Genomic DNA, 21563 nt, shown 5'->3' on the forward strand with positions numbered 1-21563 from the left:
CTCTCTCCGTATCTCTGCCTTTCAAATAAATGAATACAATAAATCTTCTAAACATCATTCCTAACTTATTTTTTTTTTTAACAGTCAAGATGGCTCTCCAGGGCACACATGTTCTTAGGTCTTTTTTCAAGAATTGCACATTCATGGTTTTTCTTGCCCAGTTTTTCGGTCTGGTTTTCAGACTCCCCGCCCCCATCATGGCTCTGCGGTTCCGCGCTGAGGATCTTTGGATCTTTGCCCTTTTTCTGGACTCTACGCGATGCGAATGTTTTCTCCCACTTTGTCTCGAGCTTGACGCGAAGTTGCGGCCAATGCAGGCGTCAGGGCCGAGTTCTCAGCCCCCACCCCACCCCCCCAGACCCAGACGGAGGCGCCCGGGCTCCTCAGCCTCGCCTGCTCCGTCTCCTGCCCTGACATCCTGATCGGTTTAGTCCTGCACTTGATGCGAGGTAGGCGGGTTCTGAAATGATAAGTGACAAATTATTTAATTGGAACGACGGAGAGACAGACATCCACACGCACAGAGCGAGCTCCCGCCTGCTGGCCACCCCCCAGGCCCACACCGGCCGGGGCCCGGAGCTCCAACCGCGCGGGTGCAGGGCCCAGGCGCTGAGCCACCACCGTGGCCGCGAGCTGGAGCGGGCAGCGGCGTCCTGAGCCGGGGCGCGGACGCCCACCTCCGGGGGAAAGTTCCAGACCTACGAACCGCGATCAAGACCATGCTCGAGGGGACAGCGCGCAGTAGTTGGCGACCTGCCGCTCTACCCACGTCACGCGCGCCCGCGCCCCATCAGTGACGTCATAGTGCGTGTGAGCCACAGCCTCCCGCGTCCTCCGAATCCACTCCAGTGTGTGACAGCGAACGCAGAGCCGGTGCCGCCGCCGGTGCAGGCGCAGTGAAGTCTTCGAACTCTCTGGGCCCTGGAGGGCCGACCGTGAGGATGACGTCACTGCGTGGTGGTGACTTGGCTGAACTCATTCAGCAGCGTTAGGCAGATAGAGAAGTCACTTAAACGTGACAGTCAGTTCATGGCGGGCGTATGGGCATTGCCTACTATCGCAGCTTTTTTCGAGGTTGGACACTTGCAAAGTAAAAAGTTCTCGCTGGGTGTGCGTGGACCGAAAGCGGCGCCGGGCCCTTTAAGGCGCGCCCCGCCCCTTACCGCTCACCCCTCCCAGGGCCCGCCCATCCCGGAAACGCTCGGCCCAAGCCCCGCCCCCGGCGCGGCGCAGTCACGTGACGCGGGCTGCGGCGCGCCGCTCCCGCGGTCATGGTGGCGCCGAGGGACGGCTGTGCCGGCGGCCGCCTGGCCCGGGCGCTGGCTCTGGCCCTGCTCACCGGGCTGCTCTTGGGCGGCCTGGCGGGCGCGGCCCCGGCCCCGGGCGGCGGCGAGCAGCGCGACCCCCCGTCCCCGCCCGCCTCCTGCTGCCGCTCGGCCCTCTTGGACGCTGCGACGGGCCAGCTGCGCCTGGTGGACGGTCGCCACCCCGACGCCGTGGCCTGGGCCAACCTCACCAACGCCATCCACGAGACCGGGTGAGGGTTGGCCCGCCCCCGCGCGGGGGTCCGTTTCCCGCCCCGAGGCCGCAGGTCCCCGGCTGGGGTGGGGGTGGGGGCCCCCTGGAGCCGCCCCTCCCTCCTGGGGCCAGTCCCGGGCCCTCAGCACTTCTGTCCCCAGAGTCCAGCGCCCCGCCGCCGCCCCCTCGGTCCTGCCCCGCGGGCCAGCCCCAGCCCTGGCAGCCCAGCCCCGGCTCGCTTCTCTGTGCCTGTCCGCACCTGGCTTCCAGGCCTGTCGGAAAGCGCAGGGTCTCTAACCTCACAGAGACCCAGCTGTGTGTCCTCGCGGGCGCGCCAGTCCTCGGCCCGGATGCTGTGGCCGCAGGTGCCCCGTGCGGGCGGTCAGACCGCCGCGCCTGCTGCCGCGGGTACCCTCTCCTGACTCCCCTGCCTGCCTGGGCTCCCGTGGCCCGGCTGTAGTTGTGTGAGGCCCCTCCCTGGCCTGCCCGGGGCTGGTGCTCATTTGTTCTCCTTGTGCGTGGCCTTAGGGACCTTAGGGACCTTAGGGACCCAGAGCTGAGAGCACAGCCGGTTCCCGCTGAGTGGGAGAGAGAGAGAGACGGTGTCGGGAGGGAAAGCAAAGCAGAGTCGCGCCGTGCTGGGGGACGGCAGAGAACGGGGTGCCCCCACCCGATCCTGGGGGATCCCAGTGCTCAGCACCCCTACCCCACCCCCAGCGGGCGTGGCCCCCTTCTATCCTGCTGCATGGATTCTCCTGGAGTTAGGGAGACATGGAGGGCTGAGGACACCCCCAGTCTGGTGGTGCTTGGTGGCTCTCGGGCTGGTGGGAGATTGGGGGTGGGTGGGTTTTCCGTAAACATGGATGCCGGGTAGAACAGATCTGGGAAGCCTGCCGGGCGGAGGAGGCCACAGTGTGGGCAGGTGTCTGGAGGGAACAGGAGATGTGCGACTGCTGAGTCACGTATGCTTGTGGTCCTGCCTGGCTGGGGCCAGCAGACAGGACACAGCTGCCTGGGGCCAGCCGGGAGGAGTGGGGGAGTGATGGGAAACCTTGACCGTGGTCCACTGCTGTGCCACCTGGGGTGAATCCTCCCACCTCTCCGAGCCCTGCTTGCTGCCCCAAGGGGAGAACGAAAGCCCAGTGGCAGGTCAGTGGGGTTCCAGGGAGCCCTGTGTTGGTTGCTGAGGGACCCCCATTTCACAGCTGGCAAGACTGAGGCCCGAGAGGTGACTCGGGACTCCTGTGGGTTTCTTGCCCACGCGCTGTCCTGTCCTGACACCTTTCCTGGGCGGCTCTCCTTCCCGGCTCTTCCTCACACAACCCCTGGCCCCATGTTTGCCGGCCCGGAGGCTGCTGATGCCGGGGACACCACGCTGGGGTCCTGATTGTACGAGTGGGGGGGCTGAGGTCCTCGGAGAGCCTTAGCTTCGGGGATGAGAGGAAGGGAGACATGTGGGGCGTCCTGGCCCCGATCGGCAGCCTCCCGCTGGGAGGGTGGGTCGGGGTTGGCTCCTGTGTTCTGGAGTTGGGGTCCCTCTGCCTCCCTGTAAAATCTCCAGATTTTAGGCCGGCGCCGCGGCTCACTAGGCTAATCCTCCACCTTGTGGCGCCGGCATACCGGGTTCTAGTCCCGGTCGGGGTGCTGGTTTCTGTCCCGGTTGCCCCTCTTCCAGGCCAGCTCTCTGCTGTGGCCAGGGAGTGCAGTGGAGGATGGCCCAGGTGCTTGGGCCCTGCACCCCATGGGAGACCAGGATAAGTACCTGGCTCCTGCCATCGGATCAGCGCGGTGTGCCAGCCACAGCGCGCCAGCCATGGCAGCCATTGGAGGGTGAACCAACGGCAAAGGAAGACCTTTCTCTCTGTCTCTCTCTCTCACTGTCCACTCTGCCTGTCAAAATAAATAAATAAAAAAAAATTTAAAAAAAATCTCCAGATTTTGCCACTGGGGGCCCCAAGATGGTCGGATCAGTTCTCTCTGCCCCGTAATCCTTCCCCTCTGTGGGCCAGCACCCGCCCTGCAGCCCAGAAATGTTTAGGACTTGGTGCTTGGAGGCTGCCGATACCCCTGGGCAGAGCCTGAGCCGGTCTGGCCTTGGCCCCGCGCAAGCTGAGCCCTCCACCCTTCACTTCTCCCTCCTTGCTTCCCACGGAGTTGAGAGAGGAAGTGAACAGGAGTAAGAGGGAATTAACACGTGAGTCAGTCAACAAGCAAAAGCCCAGCCCAGTAACAGGGATGGAGAAGACCCGGCAGAAGAGAAACCCGGGCCACGGAGAATGCGGAAGGTGGGGTGGACGTGTCGCCTCGCGGTTAGACGCCCGTATCCCACGTCACAGGGCCTGGCTCCTGACTCCGGCGCCCTCTTATTTCGGGCCCTAAGAGCGGCAGGGGCAGCTGGAGTGACTGGGCCCCTGCCACCCCCATGGGAGACCTGGATTGCGTTTCTGGCTCCCGGCTTTGGCCTGATCCGGTCCCAGCCACGGCAGGCTTTGCAGGAGGCAGTTGGTAGGCGCTGGGGAGATCTCTGTCTATCAAATAAAATAGTACAAAAATCTTTAGAGACTTAATTATTTATTTGAAAGACAGTGACAGAGAGAGAGAGAGAGAGGTCTTTCATCTGCTGGTTCACTCCCCAAATGGCCACAGCAGCTGGGGCTGGGCCAGGCTGAAGCCGGGAGCCAGGAGCTCCATCCCGGACTCCCACCTGGGCGGCAGGAACTCAAGTGCTCAAGCTGTGACTTTCTGCTTCCAGGCACAGTAGCGGGGGGCTGCATCAGAAGGGGAGCAGCTGGGACTCAGCCCCAGTAGGGGTGCAGCGGTGGCTTAGCCCAGTGCACCGCAGCGCCTGCCCTGAGCCTGCCCTGAGCGGCTCTTTGAATTCACGGTGTTTCGCGAGGATAAGGAAGGAGTAGAAGCCCGGATAAGGAGGCACCGCCCACCGCCCGCAGAGGCAGGCACCCAGGGGCTGGGGGCCAGTGCATACCTGTGACCGCTTGCCCATCCTACCTCGATGGTCTGGGGTTTTCAGATGGGGCCTCGGTGAAGAGGCGCCTTGAGCCATCTTGGAGGCGTGGCTGCCCCCCACAGAAGCACAGCGTGGCCCGTAGGTTTTCCAGAGAAACAGGCAAGGTGACGGAGAGGGATCCAGTGCGGGCAGCTGTCTGTTTTTGCCAAGCAAGTGCATTAGGGACAGAACGAGCAGGCCTTGTGGACCCGGCCGATAGCGATCTCACACGTCAGCAGTCCGAGAAGCGAGGCGAGGGCTGACCTGCCGAGGACGGGCAGAGCCACGCCGCGCCGCGCCGGGAAGGGTTTGCCAGAATGACTCAAAGCCATCAATCGCATGGCAGCCGGGGATGCCTCCCGCCGTGCAGACAGGCCAGGCAGTGTGGGAGGGGGCAGGGTTTTGAGTCTGATGCCAGCAGAGCTGCTTCAGGTCCCTGGCTGGGCGCTGACACAGGGGACCCTGGGTGAGGGTGGCCGGGCCGGAAGCAATGGGGGGGGACTCAGCGAGGGGAGGGGGTGCAGCACTGGGGGCTGAGGCTCAGGGCTCAGCCTCCCCAGCCCGAGCTGTTCTAGACCAGAGGCGTCAAATCACGAGCTGACTCGCCCTCAGGGCCAGGACAGCCACCGAGCCTGGTGTGCAGCGCCATGTCTGGGGCGGGTGGGGGGAGAGACGGTCAGCTCCCACCCTTCCTTCTCCTCTATGCTCAGCTCGAGTTGGGTCCCCTGGGGTTGGGCCCCACCCCAGCCTCCACGTCCAGCTCTGCCGCCCTCCCTGGTGTTCAGGTGACCTGGGTACACGGCAGAGTTGAGACACGGCCTCGGAGGAGTGGGCCCGCCTGGGCTGGGCTCCCGCCTCTGCCCTTGGCTGACTGGCACCTGTCTTTCTTTTGTTGTTGTTTTTTTAAAATTTGTATTTATTGATGTTTACTTACTAGAAAGGCAGAGCGACACAGAGAGGTCTTTCACCCACTGGCTCACCCCCCTGGATGCCCAGGGCAGCCACAGCTGGGCCAGCTGAAGCCGGAAACCGGAACTCCATCCAGTCTCCCGCATGGTGGCAGGGACCCCAGTACCTGAGCCATGATCTGCTGCCTCCCGTGGCGAACTCTAGCAGGAAGCTGGAAGAGCAGTGCAGTCAGGATTTGAACCCGGGCCCCCTGATACTGGCTGCTACGCAGAAGGCCCCCACCCTGGGCGCCTGCCAGGTGCATCTGCTGGTGTTGGGCACCAGCCCCAAGCCCCGTGGCTTTGGCCGTCATCACTGGCCCTCAGGGACCTGGCTGGTGGCTGCGGCCTCCCTGCTCCGTGTGCTCTGGGATTCCTGGGAGCAGTGGGCTCCCCAGGGCAGCTCCCTCCCACGGTGATGGCAGAGGCGCAGGAGGGTGCAGGAGGCCTCCCCGAGGCTGGTCTGGCAGCCGCCACGCCCGTCCACCTTCCTTCAGCCCGGATGGGGCAGGGGCGGGTCCTCGGGCTGTGGTGGGGGTGGCGGCCTGGCCCCAGCAGGCACGGAGCCTGTGCGTTAACTCCCCCGCTTCGCTTCCTGGGGACGATGGCAGCACCGGGGGCTGGCGGCGTGGTGCAGTGGGTGAGGCCGCCTCCTGGGACGCCGGCCTCCGTATCAGAGCAGCCCGGCTCCCCGCTGATGCACCGGAAGGCGGCAGGTGGTGGTCCAAGTGCTTAGGTCTCTGCTACCCGTGTGGGAGACCTGGACGGAGCTGCAGGCGCCTGGCTTTGGCCTGGCCCAGCCCTGGCCGATGTGGGCATTTGGAGGGTAGGAGATCCACTCATCTACTCCCTCCCTCTCTGAAACTCTTTCAAGTTAATCAATCATCAATCTTTAAAAAAAAAAAAAAACAGCGCCACCCTGCGGGGCTGCCACGAGGGAGCCAGGAGGTGCCAGGCACGGAAGGTGCCCGCAGGCGTGCTGGGTCTGGGGCCACGTCGGTTAACATGAAAAGCCCCGTGCCCGTGGAGCCACGGCCGCTCTTTGAGGACCACGGCCTGTGCGCACAGGCAGGCCAGCGCTGGTGTGAGCTTCAGGCCGGGGCGGCCGCGTGGCTGGCTAAGGGCCTGCTCAGCCAGTGCCCCAGCGCTCACCAGGGCTCCCCTCTGCCTGCAGGTGGGCCTTTCTGGAAGTGGGCACCAATGGCGACTACGATGACGGCCTGCAGGCCTACGCCGCGGGCGTGGTGGAGGCCTCCGCGTCCGAGGAGGTGAGGCCAAGGGAGGGAAACCCGGGGTGCCCCTCTCCAAGCCGGGGTGTTCCCGGGGTACCCTAGGTGTTTGAGGTGCGTGCAGAGTGCCCCTCGCCTGCCCCCAGCCCGCCGTCCAGCTGGGGAGGCAAAGTGCACGTGCATTCTACAAAAAACTGCGAAAAAGTTCCGCCTGGTCCGACGTGAGGCGGGAAGCAGGGCACAGCATGTTCTGTGCCGTGATACTAAAATGCACACCATCCTGTAGTGTTATGGATAGCGTCAGGGTCCCCGCCCCTGCCTCTGCCCCCAAATGGGCTCGCTCCCGCTCCCGCTCCCGCTCGTCTGGTCTTCTATGTCGAGGTCTGTTGCACACACCGCAGCGTGCACCAATTAAAATGGACAGCCGCATGGTTTTCCAGCACATTCTATGACTGTGGAGCCATCAGTGCGGTCTGACTCCCGAACATTGTCATCGCTGCACCAGGAACCCAGGTCACCACACCCCGGGTCCTTCTCCCCGTGGCCCCTGGCAGCCACTCGCGTGTTCCGTGTCTCCCTGGCTGGCTCATTCTGGACCTTCTGTAGGGATGGACGCACACTGCGTCCCTGCTGGTCACTGCTGCCTTCCCGTTGTGGGCGTCCGTGTAGAAGTGGGTGCAGGTGGGGTTGCGCCCAGCGTCTCCCTTTGCTTCGGCTCGTTGCTTTGAGCTTTTTAAAAGCAGGCCATTTTGGGAGTCAGCTCGTGTTAGAAGGGCATGAGGGGCCGGCGCCGCGGCTCACTAGGCTAATCCTCCGCCTTGCGGCGCCGGCACACCGGGTTCTAGTCCCGGTCGGGGCACCGGATTCTGTCCCGGTTGCCCCTCTTCCAGGCCAGCTCTCTGCTGTGGCCAGGGAGTGCAGTGGAGGATGGCCCAAGTACTTGGGCCCTGCACCCCATGGGAGACCAGGAAAAGCACCTGGCACCTGGCTCCTGGCTCCTGCCATGGGATCAGCGCGGTGCGCCGGCCGCAGCCGCGGCGGCCATTGGAGGGTGAACCAGCGGCAAAGGAAGACCTTTCTCTGTCTCTCTCTCTCTGTCCACTCTGCCTGTCAAAAAAAATAAATAAATAAATAAAAAATAAAAAAAAAAGAAGGGCATGAGGGTTTGGGCTGAGTGCCAGTGCCCACCGCAGGTGGAGAGGTGACCTGGCACGCCCCCAGCCAGTGAGTGAGCGACGGGCGGGGGGACGGTTGCACAGTGGCGTACGGTAGAGCAGTGCCGGCAGCGAGTGAGTGGACCGGACCTGAGGTGCCCGGGACCCCCTCATGAGACGTCCCCGCCCCTCTGGCTCCCAGTTTGCTTCTGGGTGGCCTCCCAGGTCCCTTGGTGTCTGGGGGTGTGGCCAGGTGCCGGGCCAGGCTCAGGTGGTTCTGGGTGCACCATGGTGAGCGGGACTCCCTTGCACCCTACCGGCCTACCGGGGCCCACAGTCTTGTGACTTGCACAGGAGTCGCAGGCCCATCGTGTCCTTGCGCCCCACGTCAGCCCCTAGGCTCGGCCACCTCCACCGGGCAGGTGTGGAGGCCCAGGCCCAAAGAGGTGGGGTGGTCTCCCCACGGCTGAACTGCTCCTTCACCGAGGAGCCAACGTGTGGACCTGGCTCTGCCTGACTCACGTTTCTGCTCCTAACCGCGTGGCTTTGCTCCCTGCCCCTCTCGCCTGTGGGTTTCTGGGGGCAGTGGTCATGTCTTGTCCCCCGCAGTGTCCCCTGACCCCAGCTCAGACCCTGGTCTTAGATGGGCACAGAGGAAATGGTGAAGAAGCCTCGGAGGGCTGCCTGGAGGAGGTCACGCACTCATTTGTGGATCTGGAGGGGTGGGCAGGATTTGAATATGTCTCAGCGGGACGGCCATGACGCAGGGCTCACTAATCTTTGGGCCTGGGGTGGGGTGCGGCTTCATCTCCCTTGCTGCCCCACGTGGCTTGGGGACGTTCCCAGTGGGGTGAGGAGTGTGGCCAGGTGAGGTCCGTGCTCTGGAAATTCCACACCCACATCTTGACGGGGGTTCCCGATCTTGGCCCTTTGGTTCCCAGGGTGACCCTGGGACAGGCGCTCCCCTGGCTGTGCCGCCAGCGGGTGAGGAGGCCTGCTCTGTAGCACTGTGCGGTTTGGGTGTCTGGCTGTGTGAAACATGTCCTGAGCACCAGCTCTGGACACCCAGGCCCCTCTGCAGAGCACAGAGACCTGCGGATAACCTGGTGGTTCTGCTGTTCTGAGCCAGGCCCGGCTGACCTTGGCTGGGCTCGTGGTCGGGTGGGGCAGGCTGGCCGGCCCGATGGGCTGTCCCGTGTCTGGGAGTTGGCTGGCTGTGAGCCGGGTGACAGGGACGGCCAGGCTCCACCCCCAGCAGATGCAGCCAGGGTCCATCATGGAGGCTGGCTCAGCAAGCCCGCGCCCGGTGAGTCAGCAGGGACCCCTGCTGGCAGGCCCACTGCAGGGGTCAGAGCAGAGACGCGTGGGGGGGGCCCGGGAGCAGCGGTGTGCCGCCTGGCCCCGACTGGCCGCTGATGGCCTTCAGAGCAGGGAGTCGCCGGGGGCGCTGGGCCCTGGTGCGGGCTGAGAGCCGGACGTGTGGGAAGTGTGCGCGCTCCCGGGGCCGGGTGGGCTGCGATGGCCCAGCCGCGCTGCCTCGCCCACAGCTCATCTACATGCACTGGATGAACACGGTGGTGAATTACTGCGGCCCCTTCGAGTACGAAGTCGGCTACTGCGAGCGGCTCAAGCGGTTCCTGGAGGCCAACCTGGAGTGGATGCAGGAGGAGATGGAGCGGAACAAGGACTCCACCTACTGGCACCAGGTGGGCCGGCTCCCCTGGCCACCGTCTGTGTCCTTCCTCGCCCTCCTGTCACTCACCCATCTCTTCAGTCTCCGCCTGTTTGTCCCTTCATGCGGCCCCTCCCCCGCCCCACGCTGTCCTGCTGTCAGCGAGCAGACACGCACGGTTAAGTGGTAGCCCGCTGCTTTCCCTGCGGCTGCGGGACAGGTGGATGCGGTGGACGCGGGTGAGAGCAGTGGGAACCAGGGGAAGAGGAAAACGGGCAAACCTGGGCGTTCGGGTGCTGTGATGTCTGCTTTGCTGTCCCGGGTGAGCTGCTGATGGGTGGCAGCCAGCAGAGTCCTGGCAGGGGCTCTGCCTGTGGGCTCTTGGCTGAGCCGTCCATGCGAAAGCCAGTGGTTCTGGGTTCCTGACACCCGGGGAGTGTGTGACGCGCATGCAGCAGCGCGTCTCCTGTCCGCACGTCTGCCTGTCTGCACGGCTGCCCAGCTTCGGCTGGGTTGGCCTCAGCGCCCTCGGCCGAACTGCTCACCGTCCACCGGCCTTCTCCCCACATGCCTGCTCACACTCCTGCTAGAGCAAGTTCTCTGCCCAAGATCTCTTCGTCTCCCCATGCGCCGGCCACCCAGTCCCTCATTTGTCCATCCATCCACCCACTCAGCCATCGTTCACCTGCGCGTCTCTCCACTCATCCAGCCATCCGTTCTTCCATCCACTCATCAGTCTTCCTCATTAGCTTGTCCATCCAGCCCTCCTCCCCATCTGTCCACTCCTCATCCATCCATCCATGCACCCACCCACTCATCCGTGCACCCACCCACTCATCCGTCCACCCACCTGCTCATCCATCCATCCGTCTGTCCATCCACCCCTCCTCCTCCTCTGCCCACTCATTCATCCGCCCATCTATCCATCCACTCATCCATCCATCCTGCAGGTGCTTACTGATGCCTGTTGTGTGTCCGGAATGTGCCAAGGCCCTGTGGGGGACGTGGGGTGGTGCGCCAGAGACAGAACAGTGGCAGTGGGAGGAAGTGAGGTGCACGAGGCGGGAACAAACCTCAGACCAGGGGACAGCAGGCAGTGGGCCGGGCCAGCTGGGAGGCTTCCTGCAGGAAGTAGCTATTGAGCTGGCTCCTAAGTGTGGGTGACTCGGGGTCAGCGCCAGGCAGGGACGTGTAGTGAATCCATTGGAGGCCGGGGCCTCACCCTCCCTCTGGCCCTGCCCCTGCCCCAGGTGCGGCTGACACTCCTGCAGCTGAAAGGCCTGGAGGACAGCTACGAGGGCCGCGTGACCTTCCCCACGGGGAGGTTCACCATCAAACCTCTGGGGTTCCTGTGAGTGCCTCCCCGGGCTGGGCGGGCGGGAAAGGCGCCATGCAGCCCACGGGTCACGCGGACCTGGGTCCCGGCCCCCGGGTCAGGGAGTGCACGCGTGGCAGCCGGCCTGGTGACGCTCCGCACCGGCCCTCCTCAGCCTGCTGCAGATCTCCGGCGACCTGGAAGACCTGGAGCCGGCTCTGAACAGGACCAAGACCCAGGCGGCCCTGGGCTCTGGCTCCTGCTCCGCCCTCATCAAGCTGCTGCCCGGCCACCGGGACCTGCTCGTCGCCCACAATACCTGGAACTCCTACCAGCACATGCTGCGCGTCATCAAGAAGTACTGGTTCCAGTTCAGGGAGGGCCCCCAAGGTAGGTGCGGGGGTGCGTCTGTGCGCGTGCGCGTGCGCATGCGGGCCGTGCGGGCGGTACGGACACCGCCCTGCACCCCCCACCCCCGTTGGGCCAGGCTAGAAGTCTGTTTATTTTTTTCCTTTTTACGATTTTTAAAGATTTTTTGAAAAGCAGAATGACACAGAGGGAAAGACAGAGATCTGTCCATTGGTTCACTCCCCAAATGCCCACGACAGCCAGGGCCAGGCCAGGCTGACGCCAGGAGCCAGGAACTACATCTGGGTCTCCCACGGGTGGCAGGGGCCCAGGCACTTGGGCCACCTTGCGCTGCTTTCCCAGGCACGTTAGCAGGGAGCTGACGGGAAGCAGAGCAGCCGGGTCGCCAGCCAGCGCTCTGCTGTGGGATGCCGGCGGCACAGGTGCTGGCCTCACCCACTGCGCCTCGGCGGCCCCTCCTGGTGTTGAACGCGCCTGTTCCCTTCCAGTGTTCAGCTTACAAGGCATGTTAGTTAGCTATGGCTGCATAGCCGAGCGCATGGAATTTAAAAACCACCGACAGCTCTCTTTTGTTGCCATGTCTGCGCATCCGCTGGGGCCCGGTTATTCCTGCCTGGGCTCGCTGATGACGCTGCCATCTCCAGGGGCTGGCCCAGGGTGGCCTCCTTCCCACGTCTGGGACTGGCGGTCACCCGGAGTGACAGGGACGACCGGCCTGCGTGGCCTTTGAGCCCAGCCTGGTCCATGTGGTGCCTGGGCAGGAACGGCAGGCGGCCCCGAGGCCTGGCTGACGCTCAGGGAGGCTGAGCAGCCCGGCGCGAGCCCCACGCGCGCACGTGGACCCCTTCCCGCCACAGCCGCGGCTGCTGCCGCCACCGTCTGTGCTGTGACCTTTGTACCAGTGAGCCTCTGAGTATGATGTGAGTTTTAAATGTTAGCTCAAAAATGTGAAAAGAGGAATAGAAGCGCCAAAGAAAATATATATGCAGTGACATATACTCGTGAATATATATGCATATATATATATATTCCTGCAAATATATTTTGCTACTGGCTTTTTTAAAAAAAACAACTTTTAAAATTTAATTGACTTGAAAGGCAGAGAGAGAGAGACAGACCCACAGAGAGAGCGCTTCTGTCTGCTGGTTCACTCCCTTGATGCCCCAGCAACTGAAACCAGGACCCCCAAGCCCCATCGGGGTGTCCCCCGTGGGTGGCAGGGACCCAACCACGTGAGCCACCACCCGCTGTCCCCCAGCGCGCGTCAGCGGGAAGCCGGGGTCTGGCGCAGAGCGGGCCTGGAACTCGGGCTCTGTGGGTGGGGGTGTCCCGAGTGGCTGCTCAACCTCGGCCCCAAACACCTGCCCCGTCAGGTTTGCAATAAAAAATAGTTTTGAGCCTCGGATGGGGAAGCCCGCGTGGATGGGCAGCCGATGCGTGTAGTGGGCTTCTGTTGCCAGGTGACAGGAAGGGTGTGTGGCTCCTCCGAGGCCCGCCTGCTCCACCTGGAGACCAAGCCCTGTGGGAGGGGCCGCGGGGGTCCCCACGGGGCCCGTCTGGCCAGCACCCGGGCTCACTCTCGCCCCACAGAGGACTACCCCCTGGTCCCCGGCAACAGGGTGATCTTCTCGTCCTACCCCGGCACCATCTTCTCCTGTGACGACTTCTACGTCCTGGGCAGTGGGCTGGTGAGTCACCCGCCGTGTCGGCGGCACCCCGGGGACCTGCGCAATGCACCGCTTCAGCTGGGTGGCGTGCCCGCCCCCCCCGCCCGCCCGGGGCGCAGCTCCCTGCTGTGTCCTGGTTCAGGTGCACATTCCCAGACCCCCTGCAGCCCCCGCAGCCTGCAGCTGCCCGGGGCCTCGGAAACCGCCGGGAGCCTTGGCCTCGGCGGCCCCTGTTGTCCGTGTCCGGGAGAAGCCGTCCTTGTTCCGTCCCATCTCCCTCTGGCCGTCCCCGAAGCCCCGCAGCCTGGCCAGGTCTTCTCAATGGCTGTTGACAGTGTGTTGTTTGGATTGCTTTTCTTGGCCGGGACCCAGGTTCGCTCAGAACCCTGTTCCTGGCACGCCCCCCTCCCCCCTCACCGAGACAGGGACCCCGGGATCTCCAGGGCAACAGCGCCGGGGAGCAGAAACCATCCCTGTGAAAGCCCTCCGTGCCAGGGCCGCCGGCGCCCCGCAGGGCGGGCCAGCCCCTCCTGTCTGCCTGGGAGAGAGGCTGAGAGGGCCAGGAGGGGGCGGGGGAGCCCCTGGCCGCAGCGGGGCTGGGGAAGCCACAGAGGAGAGGCTCGGGCCCGGACCCTTGCCCCGGTCTTGTCCGTCGCTGGGTTTTGTGCCACATAGGGCGCTGGGGACCCCTCCTCAGACTTAACGTTTTAATTTTTTTAAAGATTTGATTTATTTGAAAGAGTTACAGAGAGAAAGACGGGGGGGAGATTGTCCTTCTGCTGGTTCACTCCCCAGATGGCCGCAGTGACGAGGGCTTGGCCAGGCCAAAGCCAGGGGCTTCACCGAGTCTCCCATGTGGGTGGCAGGGGTCCGAGCACCTGGGGCATTCTCTGCTGCTTTCCCAGGTGTGGTAGCAGGGAGCAGCCAGGACTTGAACCGGCGCCCACGTGGGACGCTAACATGCTGGACCACACCACCAGCTCCAGGCTCGTGTTTTTAAATGTGTCAGCCACGTGTGTAGGATTATGAAGGGAACCAGTTGTGTTTGTTCGTTTTTATTTACTTTTGTTTGGGAGGCAGACAGTGAAAGATCTTGGTCTGGTGCTTCACTCCCCAAATGCCTGGAGTAGCCAGGGCTGGGCCAGGCCAGCGCCAGAGGAGCCTGGAACTCAGCCCTAGTCTCCCGGGCGGGTGGTGGGGATCCGCGCATTTGAGCCATCACCTGCTACCTCCCAGGGTGCGCATGAGCAGGAGGCTGGATCAGAAGCAGATTGGCCAAAACACGCACCAGGTGCTCCACCATGGGTGCGGGCGTCCCAGGCTGAGCGGCTGCACCTAGCAGACCCTCCTGGCCATTCATGTCCTGCCCTGGTAACCCAGTGGCGGAGCCAGGCTGACTTGGAAGCAGCACGAAGCGGAGCGCTGTGTAGGGGGCGTCAGCCCTGGGAAACGCGGGTGCCCATGACCACACGTGTGGCTGGGGCTGCCTGCGTTCTGCTGGACGTCAGTGGAAGTAGAGGTGGTGTTCTGCCCGCGCAGGATGGCGGCCTCTCGAGTCTCACCCCAGGAGGAGGAGGAGGCCTGGGGGCTCGGGGGCCCTCGAGCTCGGGTCCAGGAGAAGCCCGGGATGTTCTCACAGTGAGAAGGAGCTCCTCACTTGGAGGTGTTATTGAAAGCCTTGCTCTATAGATGTCTGTCTTAAAAACAAATCACCTTTATAGATACTGCCATCATTTTTATGGGTTATTTAAGAGGTATGTATTTATCTGGGAGGCAGAGTGGCAGGGAGAACGAGCCATCTTTCACCGCCGGGTTATTCCCCGATGCTGCAGCAGCCAGGGCCGGGCCAGGCTGGAGCCGAGAGCTGGGGCCGCAGCCCGGTCTCCCACGGGGGTGGCAGGGGCCTGGCTGATCAACCCGTCACCTGCTGCCTCCCAGGATGCACGTTCATGGGAAGCTGGACTTGGCAGCGGAGCTGGGACTTGAACCCAGGCCCCCCAGTGGAGGAGGCTGGTGTGGCACGCTGTGTCTTAACCGCAGTGGCAAATGCCCACCCCTGGTGCTGCTGTGTGTGAGCTGTCGGTGACCTCCGCGTGAGTGATGGAGGCTCGGGCTAGCTCCTTGCTGCGGTGCGGAGAGCACGCTCTGATTTGAGAGGCTGGGGTGTCGGCCCCGCCCCCCTGGCTGTGCCTAAGCTGCTGTGGCCTCTTCTTCAGTAACCGGGGGACACCGGCCCCTGTGCCCTGCGCTCCCAGGAGGGCTGGGGGAACGAGCCTGGGGAAACCAGCTGGCCTGCGGTCATTCCTTTAGGCTCATTGTGCCTGGAAGGCATCTTCGAAGGCGAGTCCGGTGACTCCGTACTGAGTAGAGGGGTGCAGTGTGCATCCCTGGAAAAAATGTTAACCGGAAAGGGAGGGGGTGGCCTGTGTTGTTGCGTAGTGGGTGCTGCGTCCCATAGCAGAGTGCTGGTTCCGATCCAGCTTCCTGCTAATGCACCTGGGAAGGCAGCACGTGGTGGCCCCAGTGCCTGGGGCCCTGTCCGCTTTGTAGGAGACCCAGATGGAGTTCCAGGATCCTGGCTTGAGGCTGGCACCACCCTGGTTGTAGCAGCCATTTGGGGGAGTGAACCACTGGATGGAAGACCTCTCTCTGTCTCTGTCTCTCTCCCTCTCTCTCTCTCTGTCTCTCCTTCTGCCACACCCCCTTTCAAATAAATAAATAAATCTTTGTTTTTGTTTTTTAAAGAAGAGTATGTTAACATTTCTAGAGGCGTGGAGGTGAGGTTCACCACGTAGGGTAATTTGTATTTGCCATCCCTGTATTCCTAACGTGCACTGTAGAAAGTCAAGTTCAACAGAATTACCTTGGCTGTTGACGTGAGTTTTGCTTTGCCTGCAAGGGTTGCAGGAGGATGTGGGGAGGGGGACGAGGAACTAGGGTCAGCAGTGGAGATCAGGGTGGGGCAGGGGGAGATGACCGCAGGCCCCCTCCCCTGGCAAGGTCTCCAAGACCTCGGCCCTTGGGGTCTCCAGGCCAGCGGCCCTACGCTGCCTGGCTTCCCCGCATGACTGCAAGGCGAGCTGGGAATGAGGTGAACCCTGTGATGGGGAGCGAGGGCCGTGGAAGCAGCCCCCTTAGAGGCTCCTCTCCCGGGAGAGCTGGATGCTGTCTGCAGGACCGGGAGGAGCGGGTACCTGGACCTGAGCCTGAACCCAGACCAGGATCTGTTTGTTCAAACAAACAAATACCCAACTCACAGGCTGGGTTGTACAGTGCCCCCACTCTCCCCCAGGTCACGCTGGAGACCACCATTGGCAACAAGAACCCGGCCCTGTGGAAGTACGTGCAGCCTGAGGGCTGTGTGCTGGAGTGGGTGCGCAACGTGGTGGCCAACCGCCTGGCCCTGGATGGGGCCACCTGGACCGATGTCTTCAAGAAGTTCAACAGTGGCACGTGAGTGGGCCCGCCGAGGGGATGGTGAGCCCGGGGCCACGCACACCCCTCCCCTGCAGAGCCTGCCCGCAGGTCCTCACTGCAGTTGGAAAGGGCTGAGAGCCCCCCTCACTCCATATGTGGGGAAACTGAGGCTTGGGGACGGGATGCTGCCCCTCCCCTCCAGGCTCAGCCCCAGGAGAGGACGTGGGTGGGCTGTCCCAGGAGGAAGACGTGGGTGGGTAATGCACCCTGTGAACCAGAGAGGGCTTGGCCAGCAGAGGAGTCGACCTCTGTGCTAACGAGCACCAGGGAGCCACGGAATGTTCTGGAGCAGGCCAGCAGCATGCTGAAAGGGGTCTGGGGACAGCCGGCCAAGCTGCGTTGTCAGGGTGGCTGGCGGCTGCCCGAGGGTCCTGGCTGCGTGGGCTCCGGGGCTGGGGGTGGCTGGGCAGTGGTCCGGGCTCTGCACATCTCCCCGCCCGGGCACGGCAGGTACAACAACCAGTGGATGATCGTGGACTACAAGGCGTTCGTCCCCGGCAGGCCCAGCCCTGGGAGCAGGGTGCTCACCATCCTGGAGCAGATCCCGTGAGTCCCCTGGGGGAAGGCTGGGTGCTCCGGGCAGTGGGGCTGGGGAGGAGACTGGAGGAGGGGGCGGGGTGAGGCTGAGACCCTCGGGGGTCCCTTTCCTCACCACCTCCGCCTCATCTCACGTTGGCTGCAGGGGCTTGGTGATGGTGGCCGACAAGACCTCGGAGCTCTACCAGACGTCCTACTGGGCCAGCTACAACATCCCGTACGTGCCCGCCCCGGTCCGCCTCCCGCAGGGGAAGGGAGACTTCTAAACCCACAGAGCCAGGAGGCCTCCCCACCTCCTGCTCAGCCTGGCAGCCTTGCAGTGTGGTTGTGCGGCTTCACTCAGCGCCCGTGGGCCCCTGGCTCCAGCACCCGGGGGGGAGGGCGCCCGAGCACGGGGACTGACCCCCGCCAGGTTCTGCAGCTGGGCCTGCCTCCCCGGGGCTGGACAGCCACCGCCCCAGGCGCTCCCTTGAGCGCAAGCCCCTGGGTTCTGTCACTCGAGCCTCCTACCCAGTAGCTGTTCCCCAGCTTCCACAGCTGGTGGGCAGGGAAGCCAGGACTGGAACCCGTGTCTGTTGGAGCCTGGAGCCAAGCCTGCCGCCCACCAGGCCCAGGCGAGAGACGGTCACTGCTGCCCGGTGGTGACAGCCACGATGCTGTGGTGTGACACACCCACGGACAGGAGAGGCCTCGGGGTGGGGGCAGGGTCCTGGGTGACCGTCCTCGTCCCCAGCAGGTCCTTTGAGCGCGTGTTCAACGCCAGCGGGCTGCAGGAGCTGGTGGCGCGCTACGGGGACTGGTTTTCCTACAGCAAGAACCCCAGGGCCCAGATCTTCCAGCGCAATCAGTCGCGGGTGCACGACCTGGACTCCATGGTGCGGCTCATGAGGTGGGTGCCCGCCGGGTGGGGCGGGGCCCGAGAGCGGGGCGGGGCGGAGGGTGTGCCGGGCCGCAGGAGAGCATGCGGAGACTTGGGGAATGAGCGGGGTGCCGCGGGATGCTCAGCGCCCGGAAAGGGGGCCAGAGACCGGCAGGACACCTGCTCCCCACTGTCCCCGGGGAGACACCCAAGCACCCTCCCTGATGTTGCCTGGGCCGCCGAGAAGCGCCATCCAGGGCCCCTCCTCGGCCTCCCCTTCCCAGAGTCACAGGCGTGGCTGCCTATCCCCACCAGGTACAATGACTTCCTCCACGACCCCCTGTCCCGGTGCGAAGCCTGCGTCCCCGAGCCCAACGGGGAGAATGCCATCTCCGCCCGCTCCGACCTCAACCCCGCCAACGGCTCGTACCCCTTCCAGGCGCTGCATCAGCGCTCCCACGGGGGCATCGACGTGAAGGTGCGCCCCCCAACAGTGGGAGGAGTCTGGGTGGAAATCGGCCGTGGTTGGGGTCGAGGTGAAGGTGACGGCAGCGCTGTGGGATCCAGGCCCGGCGCGGCTCAGCGGCCTGCTCTGTCCTGTCGCCCAGGTGACCAGCAAGTCGCTGGCCAAGGCGATGAGCCTGCTGGCGGCCAGCGGCCCCACATGGGACCAGGTGCCCCCGTTCCAGTGGAGTACCTCGCCCTTCCGCGACCAGCTGCACATGGGCCACCCTGACCTCTGGAAGTTCCTGCCCATCAGAGTCCTGTGGGACTGAGGCCCCGCCTCCCTGCTGACGACCCGCCAGCCCCGCCCACCCCGGGCCGCTGCACTCTGGGTGGGGTCTGGGGCAGCGGGGCTCCTCCTCACTGGGGTGGTGTTCTCGCGGGGAGGGGCTGCTGACTCGCTGTTTCCCGAGCGGGGGGGCGCCAGCCTGTCTCCCTCGCCGCCCCCTGCGGCTGTCTCCCAGCTCTGGGACGCCGTCTCCCGTCTCCGTGCTGCTGCCCCCTCCTACGGGTGAGGGGGGGTCCTCCCAGGGAGCAGCCCCTGGCCCAGTGTCGTTCCCTGTGGTGGCTGGCGCTGGCGTCCAGCCCCTGCGCCCCTCAGGAAGCAGCCCCCCCAGCTCCCTGCCTGAGCAGTTTCCTTGAGGACGGAAACTTGAAAGCAAACAAAAACCAAAGTTTCTGGCCCCTCGCGGCTGGAGGGTCCTGCAAGCCCCCTCTCTCCCGGGTGGGCGGGAATGGCGGCCCCACTGCTGCCCCCTCCCCCTGCTGTACCGAGTGCAGGCTTTGCCACATTAAAGGAGAGAGGTCGTGGCCCCACACTCTGCTTCTTGGGGCACCAGGGAGGGCTGGGGCGGCGCCATCCACTGCACATCCCCTCCGTTCACTCGGCTGCGAACCCTCACCATTGATTGCCTGGGTGCCTGCACAGTCACCCCCCCATGCGCCTCCATCAGTGCCTCCGACCAGCCGGTCATCTTTCAGCCACCTCTGTCCATCCGCCCACACATCTACTCCTTGATCAGCCAGCCACATACCCATTCGTGTACCTGCCACCCGTCCACCCACCCATTACCCATATCACATCGATCCAAATGTTTCCCGAGTGCGTGTTGTGTTCTAGGTCCAGTTCTAGGGCACCCTCAACCACTGAGACCTCCCTGAGCCCTTCTGTGTCGTGCACGCCGGCACTGGCTCCCCGAGCTGGACTCACACCCAGCCCGCCCCGCAGACAGGGCTCCCCCAGCGCTGTTGTGGGGACGACACATGCAGCCCTGGAGTTGGAGACCTCACTTCGCGTCCTGGCTTCACCTTACGCTAGCCGGTTGGATCCTCAGTTACCTCATCTGTAAAATGGGTTAACGCTGTGTGCAGTGCTGGTGGCTGTGGCGCAGCCCACAAGGGGCCTCTTGCTGGATATCCGTTGGCAGATGTGTTAGGAAGGCGGGGGTGCCCTGTAGCACAAAGCCCAGAACGCAGTCCCTCTCTGCTCCATGAAGCTCACGGTTGGAGACGGTGGGCGGAGTGAGCCCACACGCGGGAAGCGAAGCGGGCAGCCGGGGCAGTGCCCTTGCCCGGGGGTGGGGCACAACTTGTAGGTGTATTTTTTATTTCTTTGAACCTTTTATTTGGAAGGCACAGAGACAGGTTTTCATCTGCTGGTTCGCTCCCTGTGTGCCCACAACAGCCAGGGCCGCACCAGGCTGAAGCCAGGAGCCTGAAGTTGCACCTGGGTCTCCCACGGGTGAGGCAGGGACCTAAAGATTTGAGCCGCCACTGCTGGGGTGCGCAGCAGGGAGCTGGGACCCCTCCCACGCACTCTGATGTGGGACTCGGGTGTCGCAAGCAGCGTCTTCACCATCAAGTCTCAAGCCTCGGGCACAGCAGAGCCTGGATAACTTGGGCCCCTCGTCCTCCCTCCCCATCTGCCCGCAGTGGCAGGTGCAGGCTCTGGTGCACTGAATCGTCACGGCCATTGCTAAGGTTGAGACTTCCGAAAGACCCATTTGACCGATGAGCAAGCAGAGGCACGGGGTTGGGGGTGGGACATTCTAGTGTCTCTGACCTATTCCCTAGAATTCTCCCTAGGATTCTGGCCCGCCTGCTGCCTTTCGGGAGGTGAAGGTGATAGGGAGCCAGGCCAGGGAGTGTGGGGGTGTGTCCTCAGCCCAGCAAGGGCAGGACGCTTCTGCGCCATGGCGGCCCTGCTCGGCTCCTGCGCACTGAAGTTTCCCACAATCCTCAGCTGCAAGATGGCAGCTGTAGTTTCTTTCCGCTCCCAAAAGCACAAGGCTCTGGCCGGCTGGTCAGCCCCAGCCCCATGGTGTCCCTGCCACTCCTCCCCCTTTGGGGGTTTCATGCCTGCACGCGGTGCGGCGCGGAGGGGCGGCCGCAGTGGAAGCTAGGAGGAACCCTGGGCGTGGTTCAGGTTTCCCTGAACTGGGTGCGATTTCAGTCACACCCCATCCCCTAAGAAAAATGCTGGGGCTGGGGGGGCCGACTTGATCTCCTGTTCTGGGTTTCTGAGTTGGGGGGCATCACGGTCCAGCACTGTGGTGCCGGCATCGCATGTCGGGGCGCTGGTTCGAGTCCTGGCTGCTCTGCTTCTGATCCAGCTCCCTGTTAATGCGCTGGGAAAAGCCGTGGAAGATGACCCACGTACACGAATTCCTGCTACCCATGTGTGAGACCCCAATGGCGCTCCAGGCTCCTGGCTTCAGCGTGACCCAGCCCTGGCTGTTGTGGGCATTTGGGGAGTGAACCGGTGGATGAAAGTCTCTGTCACTGTGCTTTTCAAATAAGTAAATTTTAAAAAAGTTCACGGTTACCCCTGCCACGGGGAACTCCGCGGGAAGGCCAGGAGGAGGTGGGTTTCTGATGGGTTTTCTGCTTCCTAGGGAACATGTGGACCTTGGGGGAGACCCCCCCTGCATGATGTTCCTGGGGAGAGGGGCCCCCCACCCTGAGTGAGCCCCAGCAGTTCTCTGACAGGTTTCCTGGGGTGGGCGGCACTTGAGTGGCCGCAGTCACTGGGAACAGGGGTCTGGGGTTTCAGGAGAGGCTGCAGGACAGCCTTGATGCCAGGTGTACCCCCCTTTCAGGGCCAGCTTACACGCCCCCACCCCCACCCCCCGCTGGGCAGCTCAGTACCGTGCTCCCAGTGACTTAGCAGGAGGGACTCCGCCTGCCCCCCGCGGGCTCTGTGTTCAGCCCCTGAGATGCAGGGACCCCCACCCACCAGCACGCACACCAGCAGCAGGCTGGGTGCAGTTTGCTCCCTATCAGGAGGGGCTGAGAGCAGCCAGGGCGGGTGG

General features: G+C 63.7%; 1 protein-coding gene across 1 annotated transcript; it reads left to right on the forward strand.

The window, feature by feature from the left end:
• The first annotated feature begins 1226 nt into the window (after nucleotides 1-1226).
• On the forward strand, nucleotides 1227-19068 carry PLBD2 (phospholipase B domain containing 2). The gene is made up of 12 exons (XM_051826590.3): nucleotides 1227-1537; nucleotides 6644-6737; nucleotides 9400-9558; nucleotides 10775-10875; nucleotides 11015-11229; nucleotides 12799-12896; nucleotides 16168-16328; nucleotides 16803-16898; nucleotides 17035-17106; nucleotides 17626-17778; nucleotides 18064-18226; nucleotides 18357-19068. The coding sequence occupies exons 1-12, from the start codon at nucleotides 1272-1274 to the stop codon at nucleotides 18522-18524; spliced, it is 1746 nt and encodes a 581-aa protein (XP_051682550.1). The 5' UTR covers nucleotides 1227-1271; the 3' UTR covers nucleotides 18525-19068.
• The last annotated feature ends 2495 nt before the right edge of the window (nucleotides 19069-21563 follow it).

This window comes from Oryctolagus cuniculus, chromosome 21 (genome assembly GCF_051225735.1).
Source record: "Oryctolagus cuniculus isolate XC-2025 breed Fujian yellow rabbit chromosome 21, ASM5122573v1, whole genome shotgun sequence".
Taxonomy (NCBI): Eukaryota; Metazoa; Chordata; class Mammalia; order Lagomorpha; family Leporidae; genus Oryctolagus; species Oryctolagus cuniculus.